The 12,000-nt window shown below is 52.2% G+C and overlaps 1 protein-coding gene across 1 annotated transcript in view; it reads right to left on the reverse strand.

Annotated features, from left to right (window-relative positions):
- Positions 1–3,496: 3,496 nt before the first annotated feature.
- Positions 3,497–12,000, reverse strand: part of DENND2A (DENN domain containing 2A) — a 58,361-nt gene continuing 49,857 nt past the window's right edge. The window contains exons 15-20 of the mRNA XM_032105862.1: positions 9,681–9,858; positions 8,832–8,873; positions 7,372–7,489; positions 5,974–6,213; positions 5,073–5,159; positions 3,497–4,217 (exon numbers count right to left, since the gene is read on the reverse strand). Of these exons, the coding sequence (XP_031961753.1) occupies positions 4,186–4,217; positions 5,073–5,159; positions 5,974–6,213; positions 7,372–7,489; positions 8,832–8,873; positions 9,681–9,858 (697 nt within the window). The 3' untranslated portion in view covers positions 3,497–4,185. The remainder of the gene's footprint in view (positions 4,218–5,072; positions 5,160–5,973; positions 6,214–7,371; positions 7,490–8,831; positions 8,874–9,680; positions 9,859–12,000) is intronic.

A 12,000-nucleotide genomic window follows, 5' to 3' on the forward strand; every position in this document is an offset into this window, starting at 1 on the left:
CGCCCTGATGGGCACAGCTCCTTTCAGCATTGCCCTGAGGGAGGCACAGCCTTTCTCTGCCCATGGGAAATCTCCTCCACGGGCTCAGCACAGCATCCCACAGAAAACCAACTTCTCCTTTATCAAACCCAAACTGCACTTTGGTGGCACACAAGTAGACCTTGCCTTAACCATGAAGTGCTGGGTGATCCTGCACCAGGTGCCACTCAGCAAAAGAGCAGAGGCACTTGAAGGGTGTGTGTTGTGGCTGTGGGGGACAGCTTAGTGTGCTTTCAGCCAAAACCAGTAATGAATTGCCCCTGGAAGTGCTTCCTTGGGCCCCAGCTTCTCCAGCTCCTTGCATGAAGCTGCTGCTCTAGACCCTGGTGAGCTGCTTGTCCTGCTACTGCAGAGTGATGATGCAGCTGTGACTGGGCTGCTCCCAGGCTGGGCATGGCTGCCACGGGCATTGCAGCCACCACTTTCCCTCTCACTGCAGCACTCCTGCCACAGCATCCAGTCCCGGCCCTGCCAGAAGCCCTCTGACTGTGGTGGCTGCCTGGGGCTCTACACCTGCAAGCTGCCTGCTGGCACCTGCAGCCTGAAATCCGTCTCCAGGCAGAGAGGTAAGTTCTAAGTCCCTTGGCAACTGGCCCCAGGGATCCTCACATGCAGCAAAGTGCAAGCACATGCCTTTGGCTGCACTACTCCAATCCCAAGTCTGACTGCCCCGTGCAGGGCTGGGTCTGGTCTCTTGACTGCCCAGGGCTATCTGTCTGTCCTGCCAGCAGTAGCTACAGAATGAACAACTGCGTGCTGGATGGGACATTCCAAAATGTTTCTGCGAGGGCTGGGATTTGACAGGTGGCCTGAGCTATTGCAGGACACCAACAGCCTGTGCTGGAAAACCAAGGAGGGGTACAGGGCTTGGGATTTTGCCAGTAGCTTGGGAGTCAGCAAGTGCAGTCCTGCACATCATGGGCCCTGCAGAGCTGCTTGCATTGGTGTGTGAGAACTGCTTAATTAGGCAGGAACTGTCAGGGAGCAGAGATCACACCTTTTAATGTTTAACCAGTGTCCTGGTTCTCCAGTAGCCTTTGGTAAATCCATACTGTCCCCACATTGGCCTCCTGCCTCAGCATGTTTGCCTACACCCACATGCACATGGTCATGGAATAGAAACCTCATCCAAGGCTACTATACACAGAGACCCAGCCCTGGTGCAGGAAACCACTGGTTGTGGCATGTACAGTAGGCAAGTTTAATGCTTTGGGGGTGCACAGTATAGTGTGTGTGTGTATAGCACATAGAGCATCCCCAGTGTATGGCTCTGTTCAGTCTTCTCTGGTCACCTGCTGCTGGCAGCCTCCATAGGAGGACACACAGACCCAGCACAGATGATCTTATGGCTTTTCTTTACAGGTGGCTTCCTCCAAAGCATACAGAGACCTTAGATGGGGAGTCAAGCTCATTTTGGTGCAGCACAGGTCAAAATAAAGCTGAAGAGGCTGTCCTGCAGCTGGAGATCAACACTTCCTGTCCAAGTTTGATTTTAAATCCTTAATGACACAGTTGTAAATGTTTCTTTCATTGTACTTCTCATGCTGCTGCTTTTTAACACCCCCTTTGGATTTTGTACATTGTGTAGGCTTGATTCCCACCTTCCTGAGAGTGGCCAATAAAAGCACTGAGTGGTCATGGAGCCCTGTGCTACCAGAACCCCCTTGGAGCTCCCCAGTGAGACAAACAGGGCTGTTTCACAATAATTTGAGCCATTAGGATATTGTAGTAAAAGCTGCCAGTATCTCAGCATGCTCACACACAAACTCAAGCTGAGCTGAGCATTGGGCAGCCTGGGATCCCTCCCTGCTCCTTACCACTGCTCCTGCCAAGGAAGGCCAAGTCCCATGCTGTTGAAAACATCACTTAAGGAGAGGAATGTGGAGTCCCCAGGAACAGGCTTGGCACTGTGGGACCATGTAGGAGACCTGCTTCTGAAGGCTGGAGCTGAGCCACAGATCAGCTTTATTTAGCACCCCACAGAGCTTTGCAGGCATCCTGGCCACCTTTACACGTGTGGGGGTGCACCTCAGCTTTGCAAAGCCTCATAATGCTTCCATTAAAAACTCCTTCTAAAAAGAGAACCAAAGGACAGCATTTGATTCACCTCAAACCCCACTGCGGTTCCCTTCAGTGAGCCACCACCAGCTCCTGTGACTGTGAATGGTACCAATTTTGTTCAGCACACCCGAGGGACAGCCCCCACACCCTCCACCTGGTCACCCCTGTGGGAGCCTGACCTGGGTGGGGGCAGGGAATAAATGCTGCTGGCTTCTCTGAGCCCCTCTGTTGCTGCTTCCTCTGTCCCTGCACAGAAGTTGGGGGGCACAGAGCTGCAGGTGCTGCTTGCCTGCCTCCTGCCTGGTGTGACACCATGGCCCTCCAGCATTTACTGTGCTCACCACAGAACCTCAGAGAGGCTGAGGAGGCAAGGGACGCATGGAGGTCACCTGAGCCATGCACCTGCTCAAGCAGGGCTACCCAGAGCCATTTGCCCAACCTACCTGGTCCCCAGAGAGTAGCACATGTCACCATCTGCCCCAGTGCTCACCCCTCCACCCACACAGATATGTGCTCCTGCCACCACCCATCACAGCTCACTTCCTCTGTCCTCAAACACCACACAGGAAGAGGGGGCTGCTGTAGGAAACTCTGGAAATGCAGTTTTCAAGAGAGTCACAGAGCAGCACTGGACCCACTTCCTCTGCTCCAGTGTGGAATGGAGGTTAGGTCCTCTGAACCCCACTGCTAGTCAGAAAGGTCCTCTCACCTGGCAAAGCCCACAGACCACAGGAGCATGGGGATCATTTTCAAAACCTCTGAGTCCTGTGCAACTCAGTGTAGCACAGCTGCAGCAAAGGTACCTATATGCAGCTTTCACCCTGCAACCCCATGGCAGCTGGGAAAGAGACTGTCCTCCAAAGAACAGACTCAAGGATGCTCCAGGTGCTCTTGACCCTGCCCTCACAAGCAGTGCAAGTGTAACAGCTTTTATGCCAGCTGCAAAAAAGCCCTCACCCTGCCTCAACCTCCACTCGACTTCCCTGACACCTCCTCACCGAAGGAGGTCACCACAGACAGAGGAGAGGCGAGCAGGAGGCCCTACCTCCTCCCCAGCCAGGAGCACAGAAGGCAGCAGCAGACACTCTGGCCTTGCCTGTTTCCTGCTGTGTTGCCCAGCAGCAACACCCATGAGAGGAGAGGGAGAGGCCATCTGACCTTCAGGAAGCAGGTCTCCAGACAAGATCCTGCAGGTGAGCTCCAGCTTGGGCTCCCCCAGCAAGCAGCCAGGTGAGGGAACAAGGCCACCCAGCCTCTGTGACTCACAGGGAAGCTGAGGGCCTGGCCAAGTCATGGGTCCACCTGCTTGATGTCCTCTCTGGCTCATGCTTGGTGCTAGGTGGGATGGTGGGAAGACACAGCTCATCCCTTTCCACAAAAACAACATGGATCCACGTGCCTTTTACACAACTCGCTTTTAATTACGCTGCATGAGGAAAGGCCTCTCCTCGTGCCAAGACTCCCTGGTACAGCCACCCAGGAGCTGGCTGGCCCATCAAGTCCTCAGTAGGTTTAGTGGTTCCCCCTCACCCTTTTCTCTTGCTTGGATGCCCTCCTGGTCAGTTCACATCATCCCTGAAGCCCTCAGTGTCCTTGCTTTGCAGAGACCTACTTTCATACATCTCTGTTGTTCCCCTCCACGCCTGAGCTCTGCCTTTGCTCAGTCCCATGAGAGTCCCGCTTCGGCCTCCTGCAGCACCAGGCAGAGGGGAGGCAGGCCAAGACTCATTGGTTAATAATTGTTCTAACCCCAATATAAATAGAAAAATACAACCAAATAAAGAATTGACTAGCTAAGAGATCCAATCCGCCGGGATGCCTGCAACGTGCTAGTGCAGAGTTCAGAGAGAGTGCTTGGTCCAGTGCTTGCTACTGTAGACATCCAGAAACGTGTCCCGGCAGCCCCGCAGCCATCCCATCTTCCTGCAGCACCACAGGTCTGTGCAGCGCGTCCCAGCCGTGGCCAGCGTGCCCAAGGCTGCTGGCTCCTGGGAGCAGGCTGAGTGGGAATGGTTGGTAAGTCCAATCTATTGCTGCTAAATGGTAAAGCCATTCTCTTCTGTGGAACGAGGATGTGCTTCGCTCTTACTTTTTGTGGAGGAATTTCATTTTGCTGCCTGTACAGACAGAGAAAAGCAAATGGACTCCCCACAGCGATAGGCAAAACAAGTGTCATTTCCCACCACCTCTGGCCTAGGCAGTGAACTGGCCCTGCTGCCATCCCTGGCTCCTTGTCCACAGGCAACTGCTCTGCAAAGGTGGAAGCAGGGGCCTGCAGAGCTCTGCCCATTCCCTGGGAGCAGTGCTGCAAGCTGGGACCTTGTGAGCCCCCAGGCACACCCTCCAGAGCCCATTTGCCCAGCAGTGCTGGAAGGTGCACTAAGCTCACCTGGCCAGAGCATGTGTGGGCAGGGCACACCAGCCCCTCAGGCACTGCTGCTCTTAAATGGCCAAGAACAGAAAAGAGAGCCAGGGATGTGATCTAAACACCTGACCAAACTCAGCCACAGTGTCCAATAACTTATCCAAGGACTTCTAACCCCAGTCTGGAGCTCTTGTCTAGTTCCCCTTACAGTGGAAAATAGATTCAATCTTAGAATACTCCTGGGCAATTCCCACTGCTGATCCCTAGGGGCAAATGTGAAGGCAATGAAAACTGTGTCAAGCCCCCCATCAGGACCTGCAGCCACCATCCCCAAGTCACTGGTTGCTCCATTGCCTCCTCAGATCCACCTGTCTCCTTTAGAAGACATGAATACAGCTCATGGCCCAATCTTTGGTTCTCCACCAGCCTCCAGACAGTGACTGACCAGGGCCAGAGCCAACAACGTGCCAGCACAGGGATACATGGCACTGGATGCCACACATCGTCACTAGCCCTGTCACCCTTGGGCAGCTTCTGTGCTGCCCAGCCTGAAGGCAACAAGAAGCCCAGCCCTCCTGAGAAGCCAAGGGTTTTGCTGGTTCTTTACCTAGGCCTTTCAGGAACCTATTGACTCCACTCTGCTCCCCACTGGGAAGTGTTTCCAGGTATTCCTGAGCCCGTACCTCGAACAGACCTGCAGAAAGAAAGAAGTCAACAGCTTCTATTTTGTGTCTCTATAAATCCAAGTAAGAATGCCCACCTGAAAGTGTACTGTCCCAGCTTACCCACACATTATTGCACAGGAGAGGGAACAACTCACCCCACCTCCTCCATCAGCTGAGCCCAGATCTGGCACAGAAGCTTTGGTCTGCCCCCTCCCTGAGCTGCTGTACCTTGCTCAGGGTACAGAATGTACCTCCCTTCATTCTGCTATGAACACAGCTAAGTCCACGGAGTGACATCATCTGAGGAATCATCATGCAGAATTTACCTCTTTTACTCAGCCGCCTATTCAAGCATCCCCTGCTTATTAATGCTTGGGAGGAAGCTGCTAAGCCAGCACTGAGCAGCAGCAGGGATAAGAAATTTCAGCTGCCAGTAGAGCCCTTGGGACTGTGGAGTAACAGGACTAAAACCACAGGAGCAGCTCTGGGAAGGAGATGAGCATCCAAGCTTTCTACTTGACAAAAGAACCATGACCAATCCAGCCCATTCTTCCTCTAGACACAAGAAGAGGACATGAGGGACTGCAAGAACAAATGTCATTCCACACTGGAATTCAGTGTAAAATGGAAGAGGTACACACGTGGAGGATACTGCAAGGGTGAAAGGCGCTGAAATCCCAATCCCAACAAGAAACCACCAGATTCCCTCCAGTGTTCCTGTACAGACACTGCAGCCTGCAGCCGTGGAACTGGGGATGGAGGTGGCGGCTGGGGAGCATCTCCGTGCTCTCGTAGGAGCAGCAGCAGTTTCCACCACAGCAGAGCCCAGTTGGAGCCCCTCACCTCTGACCCCCTGCTTCCGCAGCTCCCGCTCCTGAATGAAGCCCCCAAACATCTGTGTCTCCATGAAGACCTCCAGGAAGCGTCGGAGGCTCTTGGAAGAGACAGATTTGCGGAAAGCCTCACGCTGCAGGGTCCGCTCCTCTCGCTCCGTGGGGGTCAGGAAGAGGGAATAGTGGCCCACAATCTCCACAAAGAAACGGACAAAGGCCTCGGACACCACCTCGTTCAAAGGGCTGGTTTCTAAGGAAAAAATAAAGAAGCAGTGGTGAGGACAGTGCTGTAAGGATGTGCTAGGAAAATCCCTGGGTAAGAATTCCCTGGCTTTTTTCAGATCCAGCCCGAGCAGAAAAAGCTGCTCAAGAGAGACAGCCTCCTAGGAAGTGCTTGCCATGGGAGTAGACCAAATTGCTACTACTTTGAAAGATATCAAGCTTTGTTTTGGTGCTCACTTCTCTCTAGTGGGATGGGGGAGAGAATCAGAAGAGTAAAAGTGAGAAAACTTATGGGCTAAGATAAAGAGAGTTTAATGGATGAATCTAAAACTGTGCACGCAAGCAAAGCAAAATAATTGATTTATTCAGCAGTTCCCATGGGCAGGCAGGTGTTCAGCCCTCCCCAGGAAAGCAGGGCTCCAGTACATGTGCCTTGGGAAGACAAAATGCCCTATTTCCAAATGTTCCCCCTACTTCCTCCTCCTTCCTGCAGCTTTCTATGCTGAGCATGACTCCATGTGGAACATCCCTTTGGTCATCTGGGGCAGCTGTCCTGGCTGTCTCCTCCCCACTCCTTGTGCACCCTCAGCCCACTAACTGGTGGGGTGGGATAAGAGGCAGAAAGGTGTTGGCTCAGCGCAAGCTCTGCTCAGCAACAGCTAAAACATCCCTGTATTATCAACACCATTTCCAGCACAAATCCAAAACACAGCCCCAAACCAGCTGCTATGGAGAAAATGAACTCTGTCCAAGCCAAAACCAGCACACTCTCCGGGCTCCTCTGCACCAAGGAGATGCCCATACTGTCCCCCTAAGAGGGCTGTCTCAGCCCATGAGCCACATGGCCATCGCCGAGTCTGCAGCTCTGCAGGTGATTGTCCCCTGGAGGGGCTTGCATCACTCATGGCAGAGAGAAGCCTAAGAAACCCCTCTGAAAAGGAGTACAGGTGTTCCCTGGAATTGTAAGGGAAGGACAGAGCTGGGAAGGGATAAGTACTGTTGCTCTTCACACAGAGAACTGCCCCCTGTGTGATGGAATATTTCATATAACTTAACCAAAATCCTGATCTGCCTCCAACACCTGTGGTGTTAAATTCAATACAAGTCTAGTTCTCCTCTAAGAAGTGACAGACAAAAAATGGGCAGGAAAAGACATGGTTTTAAGCTGAAAGGCACTGTGCTTTACCCTGCTTGCCATTGACAGGGCCCTCCTCCTTGTCGCTCGCCAGCTCATTCCTCTGCTCCAAAATGTGTTCTAGGGCGGCCTGCAGCTTGCGGGGCAGGATGGAGTCCTCATCTTCCATCTGTAAGACAGAGCCGACTCCTCAGGAACTGGGGCTGGGACAAAACCTTCTCCTACCCTGTCCCCAGCACAGCAGGGGGAGTACTAGAAATGAACCGTGAGGAGAGGGAGAAGGCATAATATGCTTGGCACATTCCCAGCACCACCCAGCGCAGTACTATCAAGAAGCACAAGAAGAAGGAGAAAGGGGGTGTCTTTTTCTAAATATTCCCCTGTTCTGGAGGAATTTTAGATGCCTCACCCGAGAGGCTACTGGGCAGGGCTCACCCATGGCCCCACCATCCGCCCACGAGCACTGGCCGCGCCACAAAGAGGAGGTGTCTGAACAATGCTGGCACATGGCCAGGTGAGCAGAGCCCCTGCTCAGGCACCGATCCTCTTACGCAGGCATAAGGAGTTCCCAGGCAGCAACGGAGCCAAGGAACTGCCAGTGACTGTGCAGAGCTCCTACCAGCCCTGGCTGAGTCGGCTGATTTAGCTTAAACCTCCAGAGGAGAGGTGCAAGGTAAAGCATTACCCCAGAGCTAAGGCAGCTGGCAGGCGAGGACTGGGGGAGGGCTTGGCCTTCACCCACACGCTGCTCCCTGCAGCAGGAGGAGCACTCATCCCATCTTAGTCATGGGGCTGAGGCACGGCAGAGAGCGATGCTGCCAGCACTGCTCAGTGATCTGCCAAAGAGCTCTGGGAAAATGAGCTTCCTGGGCCAGGAGTATGTTTGCTCATTTATCCTCTTCCCCTCCTCCTCCCCTCCTCACTCATCCTCTCCACAACAAAGGGAAGGGAAAATCAGCAGACAATGTTGCCTACAGAGCAACAGACAGTTCCCATGTACCACCTTCCTGTTTCTGACCCATCCATCCAGTGCAAGGACCGGAGTGAGGAACCACAAGCTCCTGAGGCAGTAAGGATTTAAAAAAATCATCAAGGCTCCCTTCCCACTCAGGGCAGAGGATGTGATGGGAGATGGACTGACGGACGCAGGCTGGAAGAGCTCCCACTGCTTCCCAGCAGACAGTGCTGAGCCAAGGCCTTCCAGCTCTGTCCTCTGCCTTACAGGATAACACTTAAGGATCCACAGGGCTCAAGTGCCACCATTTCTTCTCTTACAATAATTAAACAAGAAAGAGGTAATTCCCAATGATTTATTCCTCAAGAGCTGTGGTTTGGGACGCTGATGTTACATATATACACAGCAACCCCTGTAACACTGCCAACCACAAGTCCTGCCTCGGTTTTTGAGTGGGGAGAAAGTGATCCATCCAGCCAGGCAGGTCAGCAAACACAGGTGGAGGTAAGTTATGTAGGAAAAAGGGGAGAAAAGGGTATGAAATAGCTCTGCTCACCTGTCTCAGAAACCGGTTATTTACAAGGTCAACAACGAGGACCTAAGAATGAAAGAGCAAGAAATAAAATGGGAAGTAATTATTTCCATCATCAGAGTTTATCTTAATCTGTAACTGCTCTGGAGGAAACACTTCAGCCTTGTCCCTGCTCCTCCTACCCACCACTGCTGCTGGAGGAGGAACCCAACATGACCCAGGAGCAGAGTCCTTGTTGTGGCTTTCTGGGATATCACCACAGCACAGCTTGGACAACAGGAGGCTGTGCTCCAGGCCCAGCCCACCGCTCCTCACCGCACAGCGGGGTCAGAGCTTCAGCCTTTCTCCCTGTGTGCAGCACCACTTTCTCCTGGGTGGCAGGGAGGGAAATCCCTCCCTCACCACGTTCAGCCTTGCTGTGCTCACCCTTGTGCACCAGGAATCCAATTCTTAGTTAATTATTGCTATCACGAGGCACCTGTGTTAACCCGAGGGGCAGCTATCCTGGCCAGGCTGTAGCAATCACGCTTTAAGACTGACAGGCTTTGCACATGGCCCCTAGACAGCACTATGCAAAAACCAGCACAAACTTTAATAAAACCATCTCCTATGGGCAGCAGCCCCACAGTGGGGGATTCCAGCCCCCTGCCTTCCCAAGCTGTGGCCATGGCAGAACACAGACCTTTGTCTCCCTGGGGGAATGTCTGCCTCTGCCCTTACCCCACACTCACGGCAGCCAGAGGACGAGAGCTCTGCTCCCTGGCACTGCCAGCTGCCAGGGCAGGCTCTGAGAGCAGCCTTTCTGGGACAGAAGACAGCTCAGCCCATGGGAAGCACCCTCAAGTAAGGCCATGGTGTGGATGCAGAGCTCACCTCCTCCACTGGCAGCTCCTTCAGGCGGGGCAGGGAGCTGGAGAGCAGGCCGATGAGGAAGGGGGTGGGCGAGCACACGATGTCAATCATGGAAGGCGGCAGCACAGGGATGTAGGTGTGCTGCCAGGTGAAGGGGTACAGGAGGGCCACCGTGGCGTGGCAACACTTGGAGAGAGTGCTGGAAGACAAAACACAACCAAGGACAACGGCTGGTCAGTCAGGGAATGAGGGGTGCTTCCTAGAAATCAACTGTTCCCCGATTGATCTCCCTAATTACTAGGGGCTTCCCCACATTTCTGACCACATTTTTCAGCTTCAGAAGCAATGACTTCTGAAAGATGACCCCAGTCCACACCCATATGACAAGAGATGGGTCCCACAGAATCAGAGATCTGCTGCTCCAGTGTCCTCATGGAAAATATCAGACAAACACGGCATCTTCTATGCCACTGCCTTTCCTTGGAGAAATGAGTTTATTCTCCCACAGCTCTCTGGTAGGAGTCAGGCAGGATATCCAGTTAGCCATGGCAGAGCTTGCCACAGGGCATCAGTTATTCATCTATTCTGGGTCTGGAAGCATTTTTATGTGTCAAGGGAGGGGGAAGGCTTGCTGCTATAAACCCTGTGTGTATAACATCATTTTGTTTTACCAGTATCCACTAAAGGAGGGGAGCTAGAGGAGGGCATCTGGTGCAGCATGGAGGAGTCATGTAGATTTATTGCTGATTTGAGAGGGAAGGGGTTTGATGGGTGTGGACTTGAGCTTGCTCTGAAAGTGAAGCCTGCTTTCCCTCCCCTCCCCACTCCAGTTAAGTTTGGTGGAAGTGCATCCTTGTGCTGAATCACTAGGGCATGCTGAGCAGAGTGGTGGGGCTGGGGGACAGCTGGCTGGCTTCCATCACGTAAACTCAGTTTAGCAGAACAAAACCGTAGTTGCTGGGACACCAGTGTGACAGTACAAAGTAATCAGGCAGCAAACATTGGTAAACACATGACACTTTTTGGAGATAAGGAGATCCCAGGGGAGAGGCTGGAATCTGCTTAACCTGAAAATTTTATCTGGGACTGCAACAGGTGGGGAACTGGCACTTGGGAAAGATGCCTGGGAGGTGTCTGAGAAAGTCTCTTCACAAAATGGGGACAGTTCTCTCTCCCTTTGCTCCCAGAGGGTTGTCTTTTGTTAAGGGGATACTCCGTAAAAACAGAGGAAGAGCCTTCAAAGGCTGTGTAACAGACTGGTAGCTTTAAGCCTTTAAATGGGAAAAAACTTTCAGTTCCACATCCTTGTTTGGGAAGGTTTGAGTGTATCCCCCTCCCTTGTCTGCATTCATTCCTCCAGGCTGCCTCTCTGTTGCTGCTCTCCAGCTGTGCCTGCCACCATCAGCAAGCCCACACCTTGCTGTGTCTATCACAAAGGCAAGGTAGATAATGAATCTGAGAGAAGCAAAATTAAAATAATGAGAAAACACAGACCTAGCAAGAAACAGAAACACTGAAAAAAAAAACAACCCCAGAAAAAAAGTGGGAATAATATCAAAGTAGATGATTGTTGTTGTACCTTTCATACAAGCTAATCTTGAAAGGAACTGCAACAAAAGCGAATGTGTCATCTTAGAAGTGCACTCCAAGCTAATGAGATCCTTTAAAACCATCTCCTTCAAAGCTGTGCTACTCATACATTTCAGGTCATGTTAGCAGATAGAAAAGCAGGAGCTTCTCTTCCTCTCCATTACTGCAGAGCGTACTTTCCACTCCTCGATTTCTGACTGATAATAGCCCTGGTAATAGCAGCAGCAGCATAGCGAAAGCTGAAAGAACTGCACCTTTCATCACTTGTGCACAGCAGTGGGGCATTACCACCACCCACTGGTCCTCTTCTGTGAGGAGAGGGTGAATGTGGAAGTGTTAGAAGTTTTACAGTTGTCACAAATCCTCTATTTTGAAGGTATATCCAAATTTTCTGCCTCAACGTGGGACCTGAATTTACAGACAGCATGTGAAAACCAGTGGAAAACATCTGAGTCCAGGTAGCTCCACAGAGGAACAGTGAGCAGCTGAAGTACGTGGTTATTTATGGCATGGTGAGATATTATGGCAAGCTGTCTCCTACTATATTTATGGTGGCTTGTTCTTCCCTCAGCCCAGCTCTCGAGTCCCAGCGAGTACACATGGTACGTGAGAGATTGAGTGGGAGGAAAGATGGCTGAGCTCCAGTGAGTGGAAGTCAAAGACAGAGCTGTGTTAAGTCTGAAATTGTACACACCAGGCAGTGGGAAGTAAAGATAACTTCCCCTTCCACCCCTCCATCTGTGGATGACTC

Source organism: Corvus moneduloides, chromosome 4, assembly GCF_009650955.1.
Source record: "Corvus moneduloides isolate bCorMon1 chromosome 4, bCorMon1.pri, whole genome shotgun sequence".
NCBI classification, from domain to species: Eukaryota; Metazoa; Chordata; class Aves; order Passeriformes; family Corvidae; genus Corvus; species Corvus moneduloides.